Below are 27168 nucleotides of genomic sequence, written 5' to 3' on the forward strand. Positions count from 1 at the left end.
GTCTGATAACTATGACATTGTTGTACTGAGACATTAGCCTCTAGGAGACACAATGTGGCACAATAGAAAAGGGGGAGTTTAAGGGACAGGACCATTGAGGTCACCAGCTACCAGCCCCTAGAGAATCTCAGCAACCAGGGGATGGAAAGGAGGCAGAGGGTGGCCTCAGGAGGTACAGGAGGGACACAAATGGCCTCAACTGAGGAAGAGCTGTGGTCAGCAGTGTTTTGGTATTTTACATGCCTGGCTGTAGCTGGTCTTTGCTACTTTATGGGTTCTTCTTTTCCCCACCCTTTACTCCCCAGGTTTCACCCTCCTAATACTGGATAGGAAAGAGGAAGGGGTAGGGAATCCCTGAATCTAATTTCTTTCCTTTTGTTTCTTCTTTGACAAACGATTGCCAACAAACCAACCTCCCTAAATGACCAACAAGCAACCACCCTGCCTCTCAGGGTCCCTAGCATTTATGTACCCTGTGGAAAGATCCTCGAATTCCAAATGTCACACAATCACAGAAGATATCTGCAGGCTGCAGAACCACACGTCTACTAGGGCACGAGGCAAATCACAGCCAGCTGCTGCAGAAAGTCCGGAGCAGCCCCGCACCCCAGCCCCTGGGATTAAAACGAAACCACACTCTTACATTTCCGCAGTTTTTTTAAAGAAATCAGAATTATAACATTCTCAAAAAATGTCAATCCACCTGGCAAAAGAAGGACCTCTGAGGATCATGGGTGGAACTGGCACCTGCCAGTCTGCCAGTGGTTAATGGCTGTGTGAATTGGCACAGTCCCGGGAGAAGGCTGTGAGTTACAGGACTGCATCAGCGAAGACCCAGCTGGCTTTTCTGAGCTTCCTTGCTCTGTCAGTACCTTAGAGTGAAGAACCTACTCATCCACCAAGCCCTCTCAGCAAAGGGGCACCGCACCACCGCCAGCCCCAGCCACCTTGCTCCATGGGGCACTAGTTAGCTTTATTCCTGATGGGCTCTCCATTTTTAAAGCTTGGCAGGTGTGTGTGCGAAGGGCATTTTTTTTTAACTCGGGTCTGGGGACTTCACTGTCTTTGTAATGTAGGGCTGTGTGTGAGTTCTAGTCAGCTTCCCAGCTCTATGTGGGGAGACACAGGAGAAAAGCTCGTGAGTCCTTCCAACTCTCTGGAGTAGGTCCCTTTTCTATGTCCCCGGATTTCCTTCCACGGATGACGTTACCTGTGCCCTCAATCCCTTTGTGAAGGCAAACAAAAGGAAGCCTGACTGGTCCCCGACACTGTCCCTCTTCTCTGTCTTTGGTGGCAATGCTCAAAATGGGAAGCCCCTGGGGACCCCAGCCCCTCTTATCCATCCCGCAGTGCCACACAAGGAACAGGCAGCCTCCCTTGATTTGTCTGTGGAACTACACAATAACTAAAAACTGTGACGGTCACAGGCAAGAGAGCCTAAGGGGCACAACAACACAGCAGACTATGTGGAATCCTGGAGATGGTCCCAGGACGGAGAAGGGCATTCGGTAAGAATAACAGACCTATGAATAAAGGATTGAATCAGTTAGCAAAAGTATATCGACTTGGTTCATGTGTTTCAAGTAACCTTCTACGGCACATACACTCATCCGTGTACACTTGGTTACACTTACTATTTACTTATTTATTTGTGGGAGGGTGTGCATGCCAGAGCATGTTGGTAGAGATCATATGGCAACTGGTAGGAGTCATGTGGGTCCCGGGGATTGAACTCAGGTCCTCAAGCCTGGCTGCGTGTTCCTTTCTTGCCTGCCCTACATACATTATGATGTTAAGGACAGGGGCACTGGGTGTGGAATACAAGAAACTCTTTGTACTGACTTAACTTTCTTCTAAATATGAAGGGTCCCCCTACACCTCTGCAAAAGCGTTTGTGTGCAAAGCTTGCTCCCAGTGGTCATAACAGTCAGTGTGAGGCTTTGGCGAGGCGGTTAGGTCACCAGGACTCACTTCATGGGTGGATTGGTCTATTGATGAAGTCATAATTTGGTGGCATTTCTGGAATGGAGGGTGCAAAATGTGGGATCAAGTGGCTCATTGGGGGTGTGTCCTAGAGTCATTGGTGGCTGGTCTTTCTGCTTCCCGACAGTCACAAGACCAAATTTTGCTGTATTATATACTCCCCCCCCCCAGGATACTCAGCCTTATTAAACAAGATGGTGCCAGAGGACTGTAGACTGTGTCCCTGAAACTGTGAGCCAAAATCAATCCTCCCTGCTTTCAATTGTTTGCCTTGGGTTAGCAAAAAAAAAAAAAAAAAAAAAAAAAAAAAAAGAAGAAGAAGAAAGAAGGAAGAAAAAAAAGAAAAGAAAAAAAAAGCTAACACATCTGAGTTGTTGTTGTTGTCGTCATTACCATCATCATCGTTGTCGTTTAGGAAACATAAGTAGGGGCTGGGAAATGACTCAGATTAAGAACAGTCGTTATTCTTGCAGAGGACCTGTGTTCGGTTCCTACCACTCACATGGGATGATTCACGTTGGTCTATAACTCCAAGGGAACTGACCTCCACAAGCACCCACTACACATAAACAAAGGTAAATAACTTTTTAAAAAAGATTTATTTATTATATAATAAGTACACTGTAGCTGTCTTCAGACACACCAGAAGAGGGCATCAGATCCCATTACAGATGGTTGTGAGCCACCATGTGGTTGCTGGGATTTGAACTCAGGACCTTAGGAAGAGCAGTCAGTGCTCTTAACCACTAAGCCATCTCTCTAGCCCAATAAGTAACTCTTTTTTTTTTCCTATTCTTTTTTTCAGAGCTGGGGACCGAACCCAGGGCCTTGCGCTTGCTAGGCAAGCGCTCTACCACTGAGTTAAATCCCCAACCCCATAAGTAACTCTTTAAAGGAGCATTTTTCTTGTAAATACGCACACGTTCAAAACATCATAGTGATTTCCTCAGGGAAGACTTTCACCCTTACCAGTCAGTCCTCTCTGTGGCCAAAAACCCAGCGATTTTTTTTAGGGGAGGGAAGTGTCATGTTTGTGGAGGTCACGTGCGGATGTCAAAGGACAACCTGCATGGGTTGACTATCTCCTTCCACTGAGTGAGTCCCTGCTGGTCGTTACCAATTGAGCTATATCCTCGGGGATGTCTCCCTGAGTCTGGAGCTCACTACGTCGATTAGACTCACTGGCCAGCCAGACCCACAAATCTGTCTCTACCTCCCTGGCACTGGGACTACAAATGTTTGTCACTATACCCAGCTTTATATGGGCTCTGGGAATCCAAATTCAGGACTTCTTAGGTGGGAAGCACTCCTCTGTAAAATCAGAATGCTAAGACACCAAATTTCATAAAGAGTAAATGAGCCAGATTACACCTTGTTGTATCTGCCAGCAGCCCAGTGCTGGCAGAGTGGGTAACCAAGGCTGTGGACATCTCAAATATTCCACAACCGCATGGTGGATTTTGCCCCATCGACCCTTCCATTGGTCTTCTCTGGCTGTTTAAGAGATATCACAAAGCCAAAAGAAATCAGTTCGGACTCGAAGAGTCCTAGTCACTTTTCTCTACCCCAGCAATGTCCCAGCTTCACAGCACCCCTCAAATCTTTGAGGTGTGTTTGTTTACTTGACTGTGTTTTGAGACACCTCTCTTGTAGCCCAGTCTGGCCTCAGACTGGGGAAGACCTTGAACTCCTGATCCTCTTACCTCCGCTTCTTTTTTTTTTTAATATTTATTCATGTATTATATATAAGTACACTGTAGCTGTCTTCAGATACACCAGAAGAGGCATCGGATCTCTTTACAGATGGTTGTGAGCCACCTGGGAACTGAACTCAGGACCTCTGGAAGAGTAGTCGGGTGCTCTTAACCGCTGAGCCATCTCTCCAGCCCTTACCTCCGCTTCTTAAATTCTAGGGTAACAGGTGTGCACCGCCATCCCGGGGTTTTATGCAATGCTGGGTCTCGAACCCAGGGCTTCACATGAGCACTCTACCAGGTGAGAAACATCCTCACATCACAAGTCATCTTTGAAAGTATGGTGCATGGCGTCTGCTCTGAACCCGCCAGGTTCTAAGCACCTCCTCTTACACCTGCCAAGCCTCACCGTGTAACCGGTGAGTGAAGAACCGTGGATCTCTGCGCATCTCAGATGAGGACCCTGGGCCTCTCTTCACCAGCTCAGCTGGGAACAGATCCCAGGAATGGCACTTCCTAATCCCATACCTGCTTGCAGCTCTCACAGAGTCCGGTGGCCAAGAACCGGGCGAGGTGGGCAGGAGGCCATGCTGGCAGCACTCTGTGTGATGCTGCAAGAGTGTCCGGACACCCTCCCGCGTCCCTGGGCACAGAGACTGCCTGTGCCCCCTTGGCCCTCCCACACGGCCGCACACCCTACGCAGATCTGGGAAGCAGGCTGGGTCTCACACAGCCCACAGTAACCAGATCTCCGGCGGGTGGAGCAGCCGGGCGCGTCACTATCACCGAGTGAGACGCTGCACAAGCCCTCAGTCCAGGCTCGGCGGTGGGAATTCACAGCGCAGGGCATGGCGCAGAAGCTCAGCGAGTGGGCCAAACCGCCCGCCAAGGCCACCGGGCTCTACCGAGCGGTGCTGCTCAGGTCAGGTAAGAGGGAACTTCACCACCACCCTCTGCAGACAGCAGTGCCCCTGGTCCTTCCTTCCTTGGCGCCAGGTTTCTTCCTTCACATCTCTCAAGGCTTTGACGTTTCTTCATCACTGCTTGTTCTTGTCCTTCCGTTTCTTCTCTCTCCTCTTTCATCCATGCCCTCTTCCTAAGTGCGGAAACGCATGCGCGTGCACAAGCACAAACTTCTGACAACACTACGTGTCCTGCCTGCAGAGATCCCGCGAGGTCCCTGCCAGGGCTGATGCCAGGCAGGGTCCCCAATCCAAGAGCTTTCAGCACGCAGCGAGGGTGGTTGATAGGTCTGAAAGAAGGGGAAAGTCCGGTGGGGGGTGGATGAAGAAAATTCATGAGCCCAGCCCACCACGGACCAGGGACCCTGGTTGTCCCGTGGGTGGTTGCCTATGATGAGGGAACGGCGTGCTCCAGGCAGCTCAGAAAGCATTTGCTGACTGTGGACACAACTGGGAAGGAGACATACAGCGGACTTTTGAATTTTGTTAATGGCAGGTGTTCGTCTCTAACTTTTTGCTTGCTTATGCGCAGATAAGCATTGTATTTTCTAATAGGCACACTTTGGAAGTCTTTTATCCAAATAATAAAATAAATGAATATATGGTCCGCTAAAATAATTTGGAAAAATATCGCGATATAGATACAGAGGGAGAAAATGCCTTCAATGGGGGCTTAAGGTGTTTCTTTCCTTCAGAAACTAAACTACTGGTCAGGGTTTGGGGGATGGTGAAAATTGCCCTCCTGGGGAAGTGATTCGAAAATATAAAGGGACTTGGCCCCCTGCCCAACTGCCTTTTGCCTTGGGCAAGAAGCGGGTCTCAGCTAGTGGTCAGTCCTATGAAGCCAGAAGTACTAAGGTGGCTGGGTCGGCAACGCATTTTGCGGTGGCGACGCCTGCCTAGGTCCCCAGGGTGCCTAGAGCTCAGGGTTGCCGTGCCCCTCCCCTGCCGCGAGAGACAACGCCCACCAAATTAGTTAGCAGTTTGAACAAGGGTTGCCTTAAGCCCCCAGACAATACCTGGCTAAGGTTTCAGAACCAACAGCACCTTCTTGGGGGTAGGGTCTAACTCAACCGTGTCGTCGAGCCAGCAACCCCTAATCAAGGAATCAGATTTCAGTTCTCAATGTTGAGGTTAACTTTCACATAAAAGCTGGCTGCACGATCTCTAAAAGGAAGGCCTTGCACTGTCTCTTGCTGGAACTGCTATTTGGCCTTTCTCAGCTTACAGCAGGTAAGTCAGAGCTCCGGGGTCACAGGCGGTCCGTCCTCTCCCCCACCCCCACCCCACGTAGTCAGAGGCCTCCTTAAGGATTAGGTATTTACATATGAAGCACTCAATAGAAACAGTGTCCAGTTCTACCGTCACAATTCTAGCAGGACCCGCTAAACATCCTCTTAGTAAGCAGATAGCCCCAGAGAGCTGCAGCAGCCACCCACAGTCTGCTAAAGCATCTTTCTGCCCTTCTCTGAGGGAGAAAACACTTTGAGACTCGGGGTTACTTCTCCAAAGTCAGCCTGTCTCCCTAGGACAGAAACAATGGCAACACGTCTGGCCATCCACTACTGTCACCGTCCCTGTCATCTGGCCAACCCAGTTCACTCCTGTACTCCTCCATCTGATGTTTATTGGCCTCTACTAAGCACTCCGCCCTGTGGGGGACACAGGATGTGTTGATAGTTAGAGCAGGTATGACTTCTTCCTCCTAGAGATGTAAGCAATACCCACTCCTGTTGGAAAATGAGGAAACTGGAACTCAGATAGTAGCACGATTTGTCTAAGACAACACAGACACAGTTAAGGGTGACGCTGAGATTCAAATCTACAGCCATGAACTCAGGAATTGCTCCCCCTACTGTCCAACACAAGGAAAAACAGGAGAACGGGAGTGAGGTGCCCTTTGGATGTCCCCAGGAGAATACAGTATGCAATGGGAGAGAGCAGCTGTATCCTTGGACAGCAGCCTTGAGCCTCACCCAAGAGTACACTACTAGAAAAACACGGAGGCCTATAGTGCCACTCAGGAGAATCGTTGCAAGCCTAAGGCCAGTCTGGGCTGCTTAGCGACTTCCAGGCCAGCCCATGTGACGTGGCAAGACCCTGTCTCCAACAAAAGCAACCATAACAGCCATGTGCACAGCCACAGCTAATCAACGAATGCAAGAATCAAAAGTTTGCCCCATAATCCTCCTTGCCACAACCATCTACTAGTCACACTGGAAGAGCTGCTTTCTCGCGCCCCCCCCCCCCCCGGAGAGCTGACCTGTTCGTTTGCTTCCTAATGAATTTCCAATCTTTTTCACTTGATTGGGAACTCTGATGCAGTCACGTGTGGTATTGAGATAGTAGCTGCCACTTTGGCAGGTGGCCCGACTGGGCCCCGAGGTTTCCATGTCCTGTGCCCTCTGTTCATCAGAACAATGCCCCGCTTTAGAGATTGAGGAGGGCTAGCTGAAAGTCAGCCAGCCACGGATCCAGGGTTGGTATCAAGGTTGGCACCAGATACTCATAACCTCTCTCTCTCTGTGCCTGGAAGGACTCTCTCTGTGATATAACGTATGCTTACTCATACCTGAAAAGCTATTTATCGTCCTCTGAAAAATGTCTCCCTGGCAAGTTTTACTTTCACCATAGGAAAAAAGGCTTCTTTCTCTCCTGCAGTGTAAATTACAGGGTACTACCCCAAGTGGTGTATACTTCGTTAGCCACCAGGGGGCAGAAAACCTCCAATCCACTACCGCTACCAAGGAGCACTACGCTATAAAACAACAAAACAAACGAAGAAAAGTCTGGACCCTGGTGCGATTTGAACCTCATAGGAAGACTTTATTGTAAATAGCTCCAGACGTAAAATGGATGCGGTTGTACTGAACAACTCCATTGCTTCTCTGAAATTCAAATTCTAGAAGTGTTGCTCTCTACCAACATGGGCATTCTGAAATTATATGGCTTACTATGATCTTCTCAACATGCCCATAAGCAGAGAGAGAGAGAGAGAGAGAGAGAGAGAGAGAGAGAGAGAGAGAGAGAGAGAGAGAGAGAGAGAGAGAGAGCATGAGACTATATCCTAGCTTTTCTCACAACAAGAAAACTAAAATAAGGGTAAGATCACTCTTAGAGACCAAATTCACTAAACCAGTGGCAGCAGGTTCAGAGCCAGCTTTCAGGAAAAAAAAAAAAAAAAAAAGGACTCTTGGTTCTTGTTGCCCTGCTCCACTTCCTGCGTTCACGCTTGAAATCCCTTCCTCCAGGGTAAAAATTTCCCAGTTCAAACTTGGAAAGGCAACTCTTCACCAATTTACAATCTCTCTGTGGGCTCCGTGGCAAGCTCTACCGCCAGCGAGCTCCTCCCCCCCTCCCGCCCCGCCGTGTCCCCCAAGGTCCTTTCAGCAGAATATGTCCAGAGTAGCCAGAGAGGCGGCCACTTTGATCCAGGGACTGTTCAGTGGGCTTCTTTGGAGATTGAGACTCCAAAACACAGGGCCAAGGGAGAAGTTTCGAGTTGCTGTGGAAACTTCTCTGATGTTTGCAGGCCCAGCTGAATTGCTTTTGATGCTACTGGACTGAAGTAAACTAGACTGAAAAGAAAGAAAGCTGTTTGGAACATTTTCCCTGCACCACAGCAGGGAATGACCGCACTCAACCTATCCCCCCCCCGCACCCCACACACACACCCCACTTCCCCACGCTCCCACCCTACCCCCCCCAACCCCAGCCCCCCACCCCCGTCTTCAGGACACTTTCCTCTCATACCAGCAGGCACCAGGGCTGAGTGCGGCAGGGAGGCGTGGCAGTCTCCTTCGGTCCCCCCAGCCCACTATGGGGCTGAGTGAGAATTCTGCCCGTCAACTTCTAAAGAGAAGAAAAGCAAGGGGCAGAGAGGCAGCGGCTCCACCTTGAACCCTGAAGATTTCTGGATCACTCCTGACAGGTTCATAAGTCCTGTCCTTCCATATTACAAGTGAACATAGGTGCCCACACAGGATTTCAAGCTGATTTCAGTCAGGTGCTTTCCTATGATAGAAGAAGAAGGAGGAGGAGGAGGAGGACCAGGAGGAGGAGGACCAGGAGGAGGAGGAGGAGGAGGAGGAGCAGGAGGAGGAGGAGAAGCGATGTAGAGATGGGTTTGTTCATTATTAAGCCACAAACATTACAGAGTAGTAACAAAAGAACAAGGGCTTATAACTTTATTTTATCAGAGGGTAGTTTGAAAATATAAATACCAAGGGTTCCTGAGAGGCGTATAGAAAATCGCTATTCCTGGGCCTGGGAGGGCCTCAGAGGTAAATCACTTATGCAGCATGCCCAGGGTCCTGCTTTCAAGCCTCAGAAACACAGGCAGACAGACAGATAGATAGACAGACACACATACATACGCACTCACTCCCCTGTCTAGGTTCCTATGGAAAGTTCTGACTGGTCACCTGTGAGCATACCCCCATCCTGGTTTTCATACTCCAGTCATACCTAGCTATGCCATTTGAGATTTAGTCTCCTAGAACTGACCACTGCTGACAGATTTGTTTACACAGAAATGGGTTCTCTATGTATGCATTTAAAAGGGGGTGGGGGGGTGATACTACATGTTTTCCCTACCGTGCAGGGCACATCCTTTCTAGGTTGACATGCCGGTTGGCTGCACCCCACGGAAGGTGCCGTTATTTGTCCTGTGGACAGTTGTGGTTTGAACAGTGGTGTCTCTGATTGCCCATCTCCTGTGCAGTGTCATGAGCGCTCACACAGGACAGGAAGAACCACTGCAGGCTCCTGGCATGGATACTTTGGATGTCTTCAGGTCAGCTGTAGTTTTTGAGCACAGCTCCCATGGCTTCTGAGACCATGACAAGACAGAAACATGGTAGAGGTGCTTACCACATGGAGTCCAAGGGTGTGGGACAGGGATAAAATGTACCCAAAGTCACCCTCTCCCAGAGACCTACTCCCTCCCTTCTGACAGCCCATTCAACTGTGACCCCATTGATCTATTGCTGAGGGTAAGGCCATCATGACTAGTTGTCAATAGCACATCTGGAGACTAAGCCTTCACACTGAGCCTCTGTCTAATCCATAGCAAACAGCTCAGTACTGGGACGGAAGTCAGGATCCCTAAGAATAAGGGAAGGCCCCTGCCAGCCTAGTGGGTGAGCCTCTGGGTCTGTATCCAAGCTGGGCTCTGGCAAAAGCCTTAGTTGGAGCAACAGAGAGAATTATGACTGCACAGAGAAAATGGCACCTTGCCTCGAGGTTTCTCGCCTAATTGTCCTTGGCCATCTGTTGTCCTGAACCAGCTACCAGGACTTTCTAGAACAGGGAGTGGCCAGTATGGGGACTCTCAGAGCCACTTCCTCTAGAATGGACTGGGATGTGGGCTTCTGTCTTTTCTGGAGAGGAGTAGAAGCTGTCAGGTCCCTATTTAGGGCTTTTAGATCCTCAGCTGTCACAAGGCACCAAGGTCAGTTCTGATGGGCCACCAACCCCCCCCCCAAGACATGCCCAACTGCTTCTTTGTACAATAAGATAAAGGGAGCAGGCATAGCAATGGCGATTTGACAAGTCCTTGGTTTGATTATTAAATTTAATAATCAAATAATAAATAATCAAATAATTTAAATAAGATTCCATGTGGCCCAGGTTGGTCTTGAACTGGCTATGGAGCTGATGGACTTGAGGATCGTCTGATTACAGGTATGAACCTCCACACCCAGTTTTATGCAATGCCGGAAATAGACCCCAAGGCTTCCTGTATGCTAGTCAAGCATTCTACAGTTAAGATACACCCCCAGCCCATACGAGACTTCTGTCGTCCTATTTGGCCAGGAGTAAAATGGAGCAGCCAGGGTGGGAAACTGGGGGAGGCCACTATTCCAGGGATTTCCAGAAAGGCAGACTTGGGAGCAATAGACATAGAGTACTACACGTTATTCCTAGAGCATTTCTCATGCCCAAGAATGGGTGGCTCTTAAGTTTCTGTGGCTTCAGAGTGGTCCCTCCTGCATCTCCCTTTCTCAGGCCCTTCCACCATCTCCGTCCTTCCCCACCTTGGCTCTACTGGCCTCCCTCTATCATTCCCAGTTCATTCCCACTCCAGAGCCTTGACACTAGCTGTGCTCACCCTAAACATTTGTCCCACATAAGCAATGACTCCTTGTCTGCGCCCACCTTTCCCAAGCTTCCAGTCACTGCCCTTCCTTACTCAGCCTTTCTACAGTCATACATCACTGGTTGACATTTTCTTGTATGTCTTTTTATCTACTGTCACACACACACACTACACACACATGCACACCACACACACACACACACACACACACACACACACACACACACACACACACTGAATGTGGATCCCCTGAGAACAGGGGTACTGTCTCTCTCTGTTGCTTTCCCATCATACGCCCACTTAGAACATGCCAGGAAATATACACATACATATTAGATATTGACTACATGAACAGATCCTAGGGCCAAAATGAACTCAAACTGCGTGTGGAATATGTCTGCCTACCTGTGATGTGTGTGACCTGAACCTCATCGCTCTTGACCGACCAAAGTTCCATGAGAAAGTAAACTGGGGTACAGGCCTAGTCTCACTGGCAGAGGCTGGTTTCCTCAGTTGGGGGACAGAGAATAATGCCAAACGACAGAATGGGCCCAAGGCTCGAGCAGTAGCTAGTTCAGAGGTGCAGAGAAGGCCTTTGATCTACAAGCACCTAGATTGGCTTTGGGGTTCTGCCCAAGCCCACAGCTTCTCTTTGCGCACACTCTCATTGTGGCCAGGCACAGGCATGCACATTGGGGCTCTGCCTTTAGCACATGACAGTTCTCTGAAGGCTGCTTTAATGAACACCATCTCATTGAGGTCACGCGCAGCCGACACACACAGGAAAGCCAAAGTACAGAAGGGACTAGGATCAGAGTGGGCTAGGTACAAATCTATCCGCTGCCCTTTTCCTGGACTACATCCTGCTGGTTCTTCTGTGGAAATTAATTGTGTGAAGTTTGTTTGTTTGTTTGTTTGTTTGTTTGTTTGTTTGAGATAGGGTTTCTCTGTGTAGTCCTGGCTATCCTGGAACTCTCTCTCTCTGTAGACCATGCTGGCCTTGAACACAGAGATCCACCTCCTTCTGCCTCCCAAATGCTCTGGCTGTCCATGTGCCCAACACATTTGTAGATGACCACTTCACTTCACAATGTTTCTTACACCTAAGCCTGCAGGGCTGCCAAGAACTGTCTGGGTATAGTTCTCTCCCTGCTAGTATCCAAGAGCCAAGTTCTAAAGAATCCCTCACTGCAGCAGGAAGCGTGGTTCCCCTCCCCTCCTTTGGGGAAGTGCTGGAATTCCCTCCCATACAAACAAGGGAAATTCCTCCTCAGAAGCCAGGAGCCGCCTTGTTCAGAACAAAGCTTGGTGTGAGTCATATTCCTCATCAATCTGACAACACGGGTATTTATTGGTGCCTCTCAATCAGGGTGGCTTGGACATGGTGTTCTGAGTCTCGGACACGGCCACTCACCAAGTAAAATAACGGTTTCTATAGCAACAGTTCTTTTTCATTGCTATCAGAATAAATGGGAATGCAAAACTGCCTCCCATCTTGGGGGTTTAAGGCCCGCCCTTTGGGGGTGGCTGCCTCAGCCATCTGGGACTGGCTTAGCACTCCCTAAGTCTGAAACCTGCAGAGGACCTCGCAGCCCAGACACTGCCAAGGAGCTCACAGCCCCGGACCTGTAGAGAAGTAAGACTCTGATCTATTCTGCTTCACATCTGTTAGGCTGAGTGTGTTCTAGGAGAAGGTGGTGGGAAGGAGATGACCTAAGAGCATCGGAGCAAGCTGTCCCAGCAACTAAGCCCTTCAAAATGTAGGTACTGGGACCCTGCCTTACTGAGGTGAGAAGAGGCAGGGATGTGAAGTGGGGGTGGGAGATAGAGGGTTAAGTAGGCTCTCAGTTACAACCCGGCAGTCTGGTTGACCTTTTACTTCTAAACACTGAGAGGAATTTAACATCTGCTACAGCCTCTCTTAAATCCATCATTACACAGTAGGGGTATGTAGGGTCAGCAAGGAGGGTTCACTTAATAGAGGACAGATAGACACAATCAGCAGATAGTCCAGGTTCTATATGCAATGAGAAAAGCACAGAACTTGGATTTGGGTACCAAAGCTCAGCTCGGATTCTGGCTACCTCACACACTGGCTATGTGATCTGGAGAAATCAGACGACGTCTCTGAGGTCTGTTCCTAAGAAGGGGTTGCCCACCTTCTCAGTTTATTGAGAGTTTTGAGTCGGAAACTAGACGAATAGCTCATTACTCAGCCTGTACTGAGAATGCAGGCTATGGGTGATTCCCGCCTTGCCGATGGACTTAGCTTCATCACGTGGTACACGGCCAGTCTGGGACTAGAGAAATCAGGGATCCAGGGATCAGGGGATTGCCTGTCACTAGGAAGCTGCTATTAGTGGGATGGGCTCTAAATTTGAAACAGTCCTCCCACACACATGGGTTTCTGGGTGCTTGGGTCCTGATGGCTTCCTCACTGTGAAGTCTGGCAACCCCTGCTGTGATTTTTCCCTGAGCCAGCTGCCAGGTGCAACAGCTGTCATCAGATCACAAGGATAGCAGTATGGGACATCCACTCACGCTGCTTCCTGCTCAAAAGCAGGGCACAATCCCCAGCCTTGCTATGGACCCTATAGGCCTCACCCTTCAAATCCAACCTTTCTTTTCTCTGGTGAAACGGATCCAGGGGACCAAGACCTGAAGTAGTCTGGAGCCTTCTTGCCTAAATGGATAGGTGGCTCCAAGACGAAGAAGATTGACCTGAGTCTGCAGGGAGACCTAGAGCTGTTGCCAAATGCGTTCTTAGGTTACTGGCCAGCCATTGAGCTACAAATGCATACCACCCACAGGGAGGAGAGAGCAAGCAGGACATGTGGCAGCCAGCTTGTCATTTTTCTGAATGTTTCTCCTTCTCTTGCCAGTGCTTCTCAAAGCCCCCCTGCTGATGCTGAACCAGAAAGGTTTAGAGGAACTGGGGGTTGAAACCTGGCCACAGGCCTGACAGGAAAAAGCTGCTTCAAGCAGCAGGGCAGTGCTTGCGTTTCTCACTGTCTGGTTCTCTGGCCATCATGTTCTCAGCCTTCCTCTTCACAGGGGTTTATTGAGTATACAGAGAGAGAGAGAGCAAAGGGCTGTAAATTGGTTCTGTTGAGTCAAAAACATGCCATTCCTAGGAGACAGTTCTATGGTAGAAAGAGTACTAGGTTTGGAGTCCAACAATCCTGGCTTTGCTAAGTACTTGGCGTGTACCTTAGCTTGATAAGCCCTGATTTCTTCAACTACAAAATGAGTTGCCTTCAAGATAATCATGAGAGTCAGACCAAGTCCCGTGCTCACTCCAAAACATGCAGGACAAGAAAGAGGTTCACAGTCTGCCTACTCAGCCAGGTAGTCTACAAACTACAGTGTGCACACCACAAGGTCTCACATTCTAATGACCTGAGGGGACGGGAGGTGGCCATGATCTCCACTGGTCAGAGGCTGAGAGCGCAGGAGCTGTTTGCTTGAGGCCACACAAGCTAAGATCATGTGTTACATTGTTTCTTTTGCTTTAATCCCTGAACACTTTGTGGACCCAGTGTCATGTGTTGTAACTGATAGACCAGAAACACAATAAGAACATTGAAGATAGAGGGAATGCAGTCAGAAAGTGACAAGAAGACCATAAGGATTCAGCCCAGTTGGTCAAGAACTTACCCAGCATGCACAAAGCCCTGAGATGGATCGATGATACCCCATAAATGGAACATGGTGGCTATGCCTATAGTGTTAGCCCTTGGGAGGTGGAAGCAGGCCAATCAAGAGTTCAAGGTCACCCTTGGCTATGTAACAAGTTTGAGGCCAACTGGGGATATGTGAAACCCTCCTAAAAAGGGGAGGGGGATGAAAGGATCTTGTGCAGTAACCAGGTTCCTGCAGCTGTTCTCAGTGTAAACTTCACCCTGTAGCAAGAGTATCATTCTCCTCCGGCTCTCTCCTCACTGCCCAGGAAAGACCAGGGATTGCTATCGAAGCTACTGTTCCCACCAGTCTGTGCACACCCAGAACCAGACTCAGTCTTTAGGAAGGAACCCTGGGACCTTTTGGGTTACCAACAGAACCTGTGAAGAATGAGAGGCCCCGGTCTCTCTTCTGTATTCTTATCCCTGTGACCCTTCGACCCTCTTAGAGACATACAGACCACTCATTTAGCCAAAACCTTCTGGTCCCAGAGCTCTGTGCCCAACAGAACCTCCTCAGTCACCATGATTCTCTGTAGGATTGAGTAGGGGGCCTACTTCTGTCCTTCTGCTCTGTCACAGGGCTCAGGCTGCTCTGGGAGGCAGGATTCGGGAAGTTTGACCCGTCAGGTGGGTGTTAGACTGTGGGAAGCTGCGGGACACTGCTCCAGGGTAGGGAAGCACCGTCTGAGGACAGGACGCTGCAGCCTTCAGTTCTTAGGCTCTTGGGCATCCAGGCACCGCTGGGATGCTGCAGAAACAGAGTGGGGGCCGATCTAGCCAGGGGCAGAGGGGGAAAAGGAGGGGGGATGCTCCAACTGGTCCTGCTGGGAAGTCTTTGGCTGTCCTGGGTATCAGGCTTGGGCTTGGTAGAGGGCTGAAGCTGGGAGGGCAGGAAAGTCTTCTATGGGAGATTAGGTGACTGGCTCTGTAGGCGAAGGGATTCTCAATGGCTTGCCACCGTGGATCCCATAAGAAGAGGTAGTCCATGGTTTCAAGGCATTTATTGTGATGGTGGATAGGGAATGAGAAAAATTGTACTCCACTTCTCAGAGTGGGCCTGGGATTAAATATCTTTTTCAGGGAAGAGTTTCTGGAAGGAAAGTTCATTGGCTAAGTCTCCAGACCTTTAGGTATCTCATTATAATGGAGATCTGTCTTGAGCCTACTTGACCTATGGTCATGTCCTCTACCTGTGAAGGAGCTTGGGGTGTTTCCCTTATGTGACAGATGGTCACAGATCTATGAAGGGCTGCGGGCCAGTGACCAGCCTGGTTTCCTGGGAGTCAGGCAAAGCGCCTACTGGCCCTTTCAGGGTCTCCAGGGTTCAAATCTCCTCAACTGAGAACCAGGGTGTCTTTCACTGTCCCACAGTTCTCTAGAGGAGGATGTCTGGGTTAAAGACCTAAGAAGAATGCCCTCAACCAGACCTGCTTGTAGTGACTGGCCAGCCACAGCCAGCTAGAGTTACTTAGTCAGAGCAAAGAGGCTTGAATGCTTCCTGCCCCCTCCTTTCTTCCCTCCTTCTTCCTGCCTTACAAAGACAGCTGCCTACTGAATCACCCAGGAGTTTTCAAACCTCTCAAAGACTGCACCTCTAAGCCAACTGAATTGGAATTTTTAAGGTAGGATTCGATGCCCCGAGGACCCCCGACATGGAGCCAAGGTTAATGTCTAGTGACTTAACTAATTTCCTTTTTCAAGGAAAGTAAGAGAGTAGGATCAGGATATATTTAAGGGCAACAGCAGCTAATGAGATGGCCACACTACAACTCTAGGCCATTATTCATAATTTAATCTACGGGAGGTGAGGCCTGAGAGTGCAACTCACAAGCTGCATTGCCGTCTGTAGCAGCCTTGGGAACCAGCACAAAACCTAGGCACAAAGTGCTAGGCATTTGCCAAGAGCCTTGCAAGCATCATCAGACTCCTGTACAGAAACCTTCAATGGTGTGGGCAAGCATCAGACTTCTGTACAGAAACCTTCAGTGGTGTGGGCAGGCATCATCAGATTCCAGTATAGAAACTTGCAATGGTGTGGGCAAGCATCAGACTCCTATGAGTCTGTACAGAAACCTTCAATGTTTGAGGACGGAGCTAAAATCCAAATCCAGATGTGAATGTCAAATACTTCTAAGCTCCCCTTAAAGCCATAAGCCACGGGACTCCTCTTTTATCAGCCCTTCCTCGCCCCTGCCAGCCTGTTTTCTTTCAGCGCTGTTCTTTCTGACCAGGGTGTCGCCTTGTCGTGACCACACCCTGAATAGTGTTAGGTTGCTCAGAACCCCAGAAGCCTTGGGAGTAACTCCAGATTTCTACCTCAGGAAGCCCCGCCTGACCTCCAGGATAATCCAGATTTTTTTTTCTGCTTTGAAGTTATGCAGTGCCTGGTCCGATGCCCAAGATTAGAGGGTTCCTATTGACAACCAGGGCTGCACCTGCAGTAAGGCAGCTTGTGACCACAGAGCTCCAAATCCTCCCTTAAACAGTATCTTCATGGCAGGACCTTCTCAAGAACCTTTCACACAGAAGCTTTGTCTATCATAATTAAATGCTGGAAGGCTCACTTTGCAGTTCTTAAACCCTAAGGGTTCCCATGAGCCCTTTCTTCCTCATTCTGTACACAAACACACACACACACACACACACACACACACACACACGAGTTCAGCACTCAGAGAGGCAAAGGCAGCAGCTCTGGCTGCCCTCTCGGAGGCTCGCCAGGGCTGGCCACTGATGGACCTGATGTGGAAGGGACCCCATGTTCAGGGCCCAGGACAAAATGAGGGGCTCCTCTCCAATGTGTATGAGATATTTTAAGACAGTGGCAACAGAAGGTTTAAACCAGACAAGTATTCTCAGAGTCACCCTGGAAATCACACCTTCCCGAGGGGGTGGCCTGCGGGCGAAGGAGGTCAGCCAGGTCAACCTGAGGTTTCTCTGGAATGTGACAGGAGACTAAGAGGCAAACAGAAGCGACATACTGGAAGTGAAGGAAATAAAAATTCCTGAGGCCTGTGGACCATTTCCCCTACATGGCTGCCGGCCGGCATGACCTTCTAGAAATCCAATCTGCCTCGCCCTTTCCCGGACCTGAAGCCAACTGTCCACCCTCACAGGGAATACTCCACCACCAGAGCTTGCCACTCTGGGCACAATGTGCCTTTGTGGTTCCAGAACAGACCCAGCTTGTTCAAGGTGCGGGAGCCAGACAGCTGTCCCCCCAGGCCTGGAGCAGCCTCCTCTTCCCTCCGGATGCCCAGATATTGACCCTCCCCAGCTCCTGGCTGAACTTGGTCCTTTTTCTCAGCCATTCGTAATCTTCAGAGCAGGGCTCTGGGTATCTAGTGTTACCACAATACTTGGCGAATGACAGGAATATAAACATCTGCAGAATACATGACATACATTAATTACACTTTCTCAGTGGTCGTTCCTAATACATAGTAGCTCTTAATTCTGTGCATTTATTCTGGCCACACAACTGAATCTCTCTCCTATTGTTTCTCTGGATATATAGGTATGTCTTCTTAAAAATACTATTAGATAACTATAATACTACATTTTAATATTATTTTTTATAACTCCCCAAAAGTTATGTAACTTGCTTCTGTTTGCAGTCTTAGCATGTTAGCAACATACAATGAGTTCTTCTAAAGGTGGTGTGGCTGATGAGAAGTACTCCGTCCGCACTGGGAGGCTTGGGGCCCAAAGAGGGTGAGGACACAGCCAATGGCCAGTCAAGGAGATATGAAGTGTGGTGTGTTGACAGCTTGGACAGGACAGGAGCTGAGGACATGGGAAGTACTACAGAGAGTTCATATGAAGATCAGAGAACTCGGTAACAGTAGATACCAAATAGGGATCTCAAAAATACAATCTGCATCAAGGCATTCTGATATATTGGCTTCCAGAAGACAGGACCCCATCAACTAAAAAACTATGCTCTCTCGATGGGCAGGGAGGAAGATGGTAATTTTCAAGTGTTCCCATTTACCAGAGAGGTCTGGGGGTGTAGTTCAGTTGGTAGAGTACTTTGTCCAGGATGCATGAAGCCCTGGGTTTGATTCCAAGCACAGTGGCATAGGCCTAGACCTTGAATAACAAGTTCAAGGTCATCCTTAGCTATAGCACAATGTTGGGGCTAGCTCAGGTTACAGAGATCCTATCTCCAAAGCAAATAAATAACCAGGGTACCTCACAATCGTTTTCTTAAGAATCAAAACAATTGGGGTTGGGGATTTAGCTCAGTGGTAGAGCATTTGCCTAGCAAGCGCAAGGCCCTGGGTTCGGTCCCCAGCTCCAGAAAAAAAAAAAAAAAAAAATCAAAACAATTACGATAAAACCTGAAAAGAAACCGCCTCATGAGGAAGAGAGAGAGAAAGGAAATGATTAAAATTCTCATTTCCAAAGTGCTTCTAAGAATGCTAAATTCAATAAAAAGCAGATGCCAGCACAGGTCCAAGCTAGATGGCCTCCCAGTGTGAGAGGGGAAATGGATACAAACTCCCATCCCTAATCAGAAGGCCAGCTCCAATTGACAGCTGCTTGCCAAAGAAAAATTAGTATTCTGCAGCGGGATCTCCTGGGCATATGAAGCCAGGGAAGCTTAAGGGAAGCTGGCGTAGACGGCCAACTGCAGGCTGAGGGAAACAAAATGAGTTTTTATCTCTTATTGATTGCTCTGTGTGTGTGTGTGTGTGTGTGTGTGTGTGTGTGTGTGTGTGTGTGTATGGTGTGTCTGTCTGTCACTGGTCTTTGGCTCCTGTATTGTGGTTTCCAATTCCGTGTTTTTATGGGTTTCGATGTGTGTGTATGCATGTCTGTGAGCGTATGTGTCTGCTGTGCTTGTTTTCTTTGTTTTCATTCTGATTCGGTTGGGCTCCTTGTTTTTTTTTTTTTAATTTGCCCATTTGTGTTTTAAAGAGAGAGAAGAAGGCGTGGAGGTGGGTGGGTGGGAAGGTGGGGAAGAGTGGCGGGGAGGGAAACTGTGATTGGAATATATTGTATGGAAAAATGTTTTCGATTTTTACAAAAAGGCAGGCAGATACTCTCACACTTCACCTGGCTGCCGCCAAAATACCTTTGAATGATTGATAGTTTTCCATTGCTGGGATTGGAGGCTGAGGCACAAGGACTACAAATTCAATGTCATCTTCAATTATATAAGGTTCAAGGCCCACCTAGGCTGAGAGAGACAGAGAATGTGGAATCTCAGGGTGTGGGGTGGGGACAATGCTACCTCCATTGTCACATGGAAACCAACTTAGGGCTCTGGTTCCCCAAGATCAAAGCCTCAAAAGTTTTCTCCTCAATTACCTAACACAAATTACCAACAAGCGTTACTGAGTGCTCACTGTGTATTACACCAGACACTGCCTATGTTCACCACACAGAAAAGGCTCGACCCTACCAGCCAGGTCGGCCAACACATACACTGGTTAGTCCTGCTAGCACCGTGAAGGTAGACAGAAAGCTACAGGGCCAGCACCAGCCGAGGCTTTGCAGAAAGACCTTTGTCAGAAAAGAGGTTAGGGAGCTTCTGAAAGCCCCACCTACAAGGGAGGCACCTAATATTCAGTGTAATCATTCTGAACCGCTAATCATCGCTAACAGCCAGGTAGCAGCTGTCCTCCCATGACTTGTTTTTATAGAACTCTCCTCTCCCCTCCCCTCTGCTCCCCTCCCCTCTGCTCCCCTCCCCCCTTCCTCTCCTCTCCTCTCCTGTCCCCTTCCCTCTCTCTAAAGCATTTCAAGTGTCAGGAGCTGTCTATGGCAGAGAAGGCTTTCTGTCTAAATCTAAAGTCCATTGACAAATATCCAGGTACTTGGTAGAAGTGGGACCCACGAGTGTGACAGACAAGACAACAGTTTGTTAAAGGGACACAGCATCTCACAGACTACTCCCTGGTGTGGAGAACAGCGAACTGTGTCTCTGCCACAACTTCAGAACTATGGCTAGAAAGTTGGACAGTAAAGGATGTTATTTCCTTTTACCATAGCATTTATCCAAATTGTCTTTAACTGCTACAGATTACACACAAGCATGTGAGCTCATGCACGCATGCGTGCAGTGCATGCATACACACACACACACACACACACACACACTTCACACCTTTTCATTTTCTTATGCAAATTTGTTGAAAGCAGAAACTCATAGTCCCTTTTGCTGTTGGGATTTTTTTTTTTTCTTCTGTCAGTGTCTTAGTCAGGGTTACTCTTTCTTCGATGCAACACCATGATCAAAAGCAACTTAAGGAGGATAAAGTTTATTTGTCTCACACTTTGAACATCACTAGTTATCATAAAAGAAACCAGAACAGGAACTCCAACCGAGCAGGAACCTGGAGGCAGGAGCTGATACAGAGGCCATGGAGAGGTGCAGCACACCAGTGGGCTTACTCCTCATGGCTTGCTCACAGGAGGCTAGCACTCTTATAGCACCCAATAACACCAGCCCAGGGATGGTACTGCTCATGTGTGCTAAAACCTTCCACAGTAAGCACTAATTAAGAAAAATGCCCTGCAGGCCTGCCTCCAGCCTAGGGAGGCATTTTCTCAACCGAGGTCTGCCCCACCCCACCGTTCCCTCCACCCTTGCCAGATGACTCTAGCTGCTATGCCATGTTGACACAAAACTACCAAGCACCACCAGAGACCATATATCTGCACTTTGGTTGTGAGCTCCCCGTGCGTCTACCTCACGGTGCTAGAATTCCCACATCGTGCCAGGCATTTCCCCAGGTTGCTGGGACTCCAACTCAGGTTGCAAGCTCTGCCCTGAATGAACCATTTCCCCAGTCCCATGATAGCCTCTATGGTGAGCCTAGGTCTCCTTGCACCTCAGTACCCCACGTCCCAGATGAACATCATCTCCAATAATCACAACAAGCTTTTTACCTTGGTGGGATGTCTGTGTCCCACAACAGAAGGCAGAAAGCAAGACAGCAATGGTCAGGTAGCTTACCCAAGTTGCTCAGAAGCCACTGTCTCTGTGAGAACTCTGTGTCCCAAAGGGGATGTGGACATATTTGAAGTAACATTACCTCCCATCGCTACAGCCTCCATGTACTCAGAGATCCAGAGGGAGCGGGCTGACATCGAGGGACTCATGGCCAGGCCAGAGTACAGAGAGAGGAATTCAGAGCTCATCAAACCCAAGAAGCTGCTAAACCCTGTGAAGGCCTCTCGAAGCCATCAGGAGCTGCACCGTGAGCTGCTTATGAACCACAAAAGGTAGGATGGCACCCAGATGGCTGGCCCAGCAATACCCTGCCTGCACAGGCCTTCTGGTCTTAGGAAGATTCTTCTTGGGGGGGAGGGGTGGCCCAAACCCATTGCCTGGAGCCCCAACAGGGTCCCCAGAAGAAACTGTGTGAACCTGGAAGCTCTGTCTACTTTCTGTGTGCTTAGATGCCGCATAAATTTACTAAATACTTATTGTGTGCAGGGTATCACGCCCAGCCCTTAGATACAAATAAAACGGAGACCCAGTTTCTGCACTCCCCAGGGGGAATGAAAGTTGCTGGATGCTTTAAATGAATGTGGGACCCCAGAGGGGCTTCTAGGATAGGGGGACTATCTATATGACTTCATGGAAGAGATGATATCTAGAAAGACCAAAGCAGGGGCAAGAGTCAACCCCGGGGGTAGATGGGTTATATTGGCAGAGAAAACTGGTGATGGCCCTTTCTTAGCCATCTATTGGGGAAGACCATGGCTGTAAAACAGAAGGGCCAAGGGGGAAACTGGGTTATGGCTCGTCTGTGATCAGTAATCACGGGATAGCCAGCGTAAGATCCTCCGTTGTGAGGATCCTGATCTCCTGGCTTGCCTGAAGCTGGTGGACCGTCGTGGCGCCCTCTGCCGTCTGGTTGTTATATTGGAGCTGGTGTGATTTCCGTTCTAAGTCATGCCACAGATACCCGTTGCACATGAGGCTCTTGGTGGGTTTGTTTCCAATTAATACTGTAACATTTTCACGTTCTCAGTTGTTTCGGCAATAGTCATTCATTTTAGTATCAAAAATACCACCACGATGAAAAACAGCTTCAAGCAAACTGAAATATTTGCAATATAAATAAATTATATCGAAGAGATACAGTATGAAATATTCATGTATTCCTGTACTATAGTCTACAAGGAAAGGATAAACAAAACGAGTGGGATTAATATGCAAATAGGAAAATGTGAACATTAGAAACACTTTAAAGGCTGTTACGTGTGACTGATAATCAAGGAAAACTGAGAAACAGGCATTGCTTTTTGTCTCCTGGACTTAAAAAAGTTGGCATGTAAAATGGGAATAAATTGATATCTTTGTAAGGAAATTAATTCCCATGAAATTTTAAGAGAACGAAGACTAGCATTTCCGTCATCAGAAGCTCTAATAAAATATCCAGCAACCACCTAGTTTCTGCAGCCTGTTATGAAATTCTCACTCACCTGTTGGTTGTACCTGCGCTTGCCCTGCTGTGCCTTTCTCTATAGCATGGGGCAGTGAGAGCGTCCCCTTCCGGCCTGGGATTGGTATCACAGGAAAAGTCAGGGCCAGGCTAGGAAAAAATTCTGACTGTTCCCCCCACCCCCACCCCCACCCCCACCCCCAGGGGCCTGGGTATGGACCGCAAACCAGAATTGCAGCGGGTCCTGGAGCACCGTCGCAGGAATCAGCTGATCAAAAAGAAGGAGGAGGAGCTGGAGGCCAAGCGGATGCAGTGCCCCTTCGAGCAGGAGCTGCTGAGAAGGCAGCAGAGACTGAACCAGGTGGGTAGGAGGCACACAGCTCCAGTCTGAGCCTCCTCCAAGAGGAAGGCCAGCATGGGATCAAGAATCTACCTCTGCCCACTGTGTGACTCTATTCCAGTGGCAACACTTCTCAGACCCTCTGCCTCCTATAAGATCTACATCCTGGACGTTAGTTCTGCTGATCACCCCTGCTCTGAGAGCAGGTGGCATTTCTATTCTATAGGTGGGAGGCTCTTACTGTCCCCATGTGGGTAAACTGAGAGTCCTGGGTTCTTGTGTCCTGGGAGGGCTGGCTGGGGACTTGGAGAGTGGCAGAGATGAGGTCCACTAAGGGAGAGGAGAGCACTCTCCAGAATGATACCGGTTACAGAGCAGGAACAGGCTCAGCCTCAAAACCCCAGGCTGGCCCTTGAGAGTTCTTTTGCACATCACCCTACCCCCACATTCAGAGATGGTGGGATTTCCTCATGCGTACTGTTTTGATAATGTTTCCTGACGTGAGGGTAGATCTGTTTGTTTGTTTGTTTCTTTAGGTTTATCTTTTTGACTCTCTTTCAAGTGTCTACTCTCCTGATACACATCCCAACTTTGGAATGGTTTGTAAAACCCACCCCAGGCTTTCTCCATTGACAGGACCCTGGGTCCAACTATAGCATGGGGTTTAGGAACCCCATCCCCAACCAACTTTGCAAATTCACTCCTTGTGTTTCTCTGCTCCAGCTGGAAAACCCACCACAGAGAGAAGAGGACCATGCCCCTGAGTTCATCAAAGTCCGGGAAAACCTGCGCAGAATCACCACCCTGACCAGCGAAGAGAGAGCACTGTAGAGTTTCCTCCACTCAGCAGCTCCTGCCACTTGCTCTGGCCCAGCCCTCCTGAACCTGAGGACCCTAGCCCACAATGATGCTAGCAAGGCACACCTGAAAGCTATCCCTGGGAAACTGAAAACCCCCCGCACCCCACAGGAAAAGTCTCTGGACTTTTCTGAGCACCTAGCATTCCTGCACCAAGAGGAAGCCACTACCAGGAAAGACCTCCAGAGGTGCCATTCCTGATCTGACTCACTGAGACTTCCCCGCAGAAGAGGAAGAGAGCCATGTGTCCCTCGATTTTGCTTCAGTTGCCCAATAAGGCCTACTTCTTGGAACAACTCAGCTCCTAGCATTGGAAACAGCTCAACTCCGGCTTAACCTAAGGCCACCTGTTTGAGAAATCACAGAATGAGCAAAGAAAGCACCAGATGTTTGTAGCAAGGAAGGGTGGGAAGGGGCCCAAGCCACGCCCTTTTAGGCCTTGCCCGATTGCCTCATAGTTTGGCTTTTATTTCTCCTCCCCACTGCCCTCCCTAAACCATACTTCACCTCAGAGCTCCGGTTTCTAGCCTAGAACAGCATGTTGCCAAGTTACTGTAAATACAAATCAGAGAGTCCTGTGATCAGTCCCTGGAAGCTACATGTATAACATACTCCATGGTCCAGGACATGGGTTTGAACACATAGCTAGGCTGAAGCAGCCAAGAGTGGTTTATTAGAAATATCCAACTTTCTTGGCTCCCTGACCAGGAGTTTCCCAGAGCCTCCTCTAAAGCCACCCAAACTCTTTACTCACTATCCATAGTATTCCCAACACACACACACACACACACACACACACACACACACACACACACACACACACAGAGAGAGAGAGAGAGAGAGAGAGAGAGAGAGAGAGAGAAACCCTAGCCTGGTCAGGGGATTGTAACTGCCAATTTTTATTTCTTACTAGTGTAACCACACTATCATACAATTCTAGCCAAAAATAACCTTAGCTTTCTACAGTGTTTTGGAAAGCAACTATACAATGATTTCCTCTGCAAAGATATATATATATATATTAGTTCGAAGACCCCACTGCCATGGTGATGGAGTAGACTCTTAGGTCAATATTGCCAGCACTGTCACCTCAGACCCTGCCCCTCCCCCTAGTCTGGGTCTTCCCCACCCATTCTTCTTCCTCAAAGTCCCCTTCCTCCACAACACCCAAATACTTGAATCTTTTGTTCCTATGCCATTTTTTAAAAGATCTACAGAGTAAGCCAGGCCTGAATCCTTTCCCCTGAAGAATGAAATCCATGACTCAGCTTTTAAGCCCTTTGCTGGTGGGAACAACATGGCCAGACAAGCACAAGTTCTCATGCCACAGACCCTCGGATTTCCCTGCTGGGGCGCCAGTGGATCTGCCTCCAAGAAATGATGGTGGGATGGACACAGGGTCTGACAGTGAATGGAGATGTGTAAATAGACTCTCTGTGTTTTTCTCACTCTGAAGGTCTAAATGAGTGGTTCTCAACCTTTCTAATGCTGTGAACCCTTTAATGCAGTTTCTCATGTTGCGGTGAACCCCCTCCCAACAGTAAATTATTTTCATTGCTTTTTCATAACTGTATTCTTACTACTATTAAAATCATAATGTAAATATCTGATATGCAGGATATCTAATGTGTGACCCCCCCCTCCCATGAAAGGGTCATGCCCCACAGGTTGAGAAACGATGGTTTAAATGCAGTGAAGCTGTCTTAAGTATCTGCTGGTGAGGTATTATGCTGAAGATGTGTATTTCCTAAATAGAGGGTTGGGGGTTCTCCCCTTACAGGTCCATTGCTGTTCTGACATGTAAAGAGGAACAGGCGGGGCCTCTGGGATAGAGTAGGACCGCCCAAAGGACTTGGCAGTCCCAGGAGATATGGCAAGGTATGAAAGAGACACCCCCAAAGTACAAGAGGCCTCAAGGCAGGTCTTCCAGGGGAACCATAGTAGCGGCCTTGATACTCTGTGAATCTGTTAGTCCCAATTCCGTCTCTCTCACTGCCTTTGTGACTATAAATCTAGATTCTCATTCTCCTAGCCAACTCTGTAGGTTTGGCTGAGCATGTGACCAGGCATGGCCAATGAAATTGAAGTGGAAGTCTACAGGAGCTACTAGAAGAACTCATGCCTTTCCTGAAACCCTCACTTGGCCTCTCCCTTCTTGATTGAGGATGTCATGCCTGGACCATTAGCAACCATGTTTTACCTGAGGGAAGGCCAAAAGATCCACAAACCCTGTGATCTGATCGTCTGACCAAGCAAGTGCCAACAGCTTTCCCGTCTCCAAACTCCATGTAAATAAAAATAAATCCCTGTTTGGTAAAGCCATTGTAAGTCTGTTTCTTACAGTTCCCAACTGACGCGAAAGGCCAGCCTTGCCTACCTGGTCAGAAATCCCTGTAAGTGAGGCTAAAGAGCTGAACCCCTGTTTTCCAACAAAACCTGTTGGGGTAAGTTCCTTACTTCAGGGCCTGCACTGTCTTCCTGATTCCAGCCTGGGAACTGGAACTCGTCACTGGTGTCACTGAATCCCGTTCCCTGGTGCCAGGAAGCATGCCACGTGTTGCCTGGAAAGGTGCTGCCTTTTCCTGGGTCGCTGCAAAGGCTCCATCCTCATCGCTGCCTTTGCCCATGTGCTTCCTTAGTGAAGCTGCCCAGACTGTTCCGTGACAGTTTCAAGTAGACCTTGCCACAGGGCCTTCTGCTGGCTCACAGTGGAGTCCTTCAAGCAATCTGGAAGGTTCTATGTGCCCAGCTCCCTCTTTACCTTGACCTTTCACTGTGACAGCCAACCTAGCAAGCCTCACTTCTCCGCTTGCTGCACAGCTGTTGCTGACCAGGAATAGGCTTTCCTCGGGAGCTACACAGCACACACCCTCATTCTCTTCATGGTCTCATCACACACACACACACACACACACACACACACACACACACACACAAACAAGCTCTCTCTCTCCCTTTCTCCCTTTCTCCCTCTCTCCCTCTCTCCCTCCCCACCTCTCTCTTTCTCTCTCTCAAAGATGCCCCAGCTAAGTTCTTGGCCTCTACATCCTACTAAAGGAAGTGAGCATGGGCCATCTCAAAATGCACAAAAACTGCAAACTGGTCACTAGGAATCCCTGCAGGAATGAGTCGCAGGTGTGCGC

At 48.8% G+C, this 27168-nt stretch overlaps 1 protein-coding gene and 1 long non-coding RNA gene across 10 annotated transcripts in view; one reads left to right on the plus strand and one right to left on the minus strand.

Moving 5' to 3' along the window:
- The first annotated feature begins 4488 nt into the window (after positions 1 to 4488).
- Fam107a (family with sequence similarity 107, member A) lies at positions 4489 to 26348 on the plus strand. Of its 5 annotated transcripts, none has more exons than XM_087586016.1 (4): positions 4489 to 4604; positions 21484 to 21658; positions 23032 to 23188; positions 23891 to 26343. In XM_087586016.1, exons 1-4 carry the CDS (start codon positions 4526 to 4528, stop codon positions 23996 to 23998), a joined length of 519 nt encoding a protein of 172 aa, XP_087442142.1. In that variant the 5' UTR covers positions 4489 to 4525; the 3' UTR covers positions 23999 to 26343.
- LOC148000850 (uncharacterized) overlaps positions 7445 to 27168 on the minus strand; it is a 66748-nt gene continuing 47024 nt past the window's right edge. For 4 of the 5 annotated variants that reach the window (XR_015638687.1, XR_015638685.1, XR_015638688.1 and 1 more), the window contains 2 exons: positions 8393 to 8653; positions 7445 to 8217 (listed from right to left, as the gene is read on the minus strand). This is a non-coding gene — a long non-coding RNA (uncharacterized LOC148000850). Of the gene's footprint in view, positions 8218 to 8392; positions 8654 to 9235; positions 9471 to 27168 lie in introns of those variants that run through there. The other variant, XR_015638686.1, reaches the window with a different exon arrangement.

The sequence above is a fragment of the Rattus norvegicus genome, chromosome 15 (genome assembly GCF_021556685.1).
Source record: "Rattus norvegicus strain SHRSP/BbbUtx chromosome 15, alternate assembly SHRSP_T2T, whole genome shotgun sequence".
NCBI classification, from domain to species: Eukaryota; Metazoa; Chordata; class Mammalia; order Rodentia; family Muridae; genus Rattus; species Rattus norvegicus.

What these genes read in the sequence shown, in the direction of transcription:
- Fam107a (XM_087586016.1), top strand. Translation starts at nt 4,526, where the DNA reads ATGGCGCAGAAGCTCAGCGAGTGGGCCAAACCGCCCGCCAAGGCCACC. An exon ending in CTGCTTATGAACCACAAAAG is followed by an intron (nt 21,659 to 23,031) that starts GTAGGATGGCAC and finishes CCCCACCCCCAG; the next exon opens with GGGCCTGGGTATGGACCGCA. An exon ending in GGCAGCAGAGACTGAACCAG is followed by an intron (nt 23,189 to 23,890) that starts GTGGGTAGGAGG and finishes TCTCTGCTCCAG; the next exon opens with CTGGAAAACCCACCACAGAG.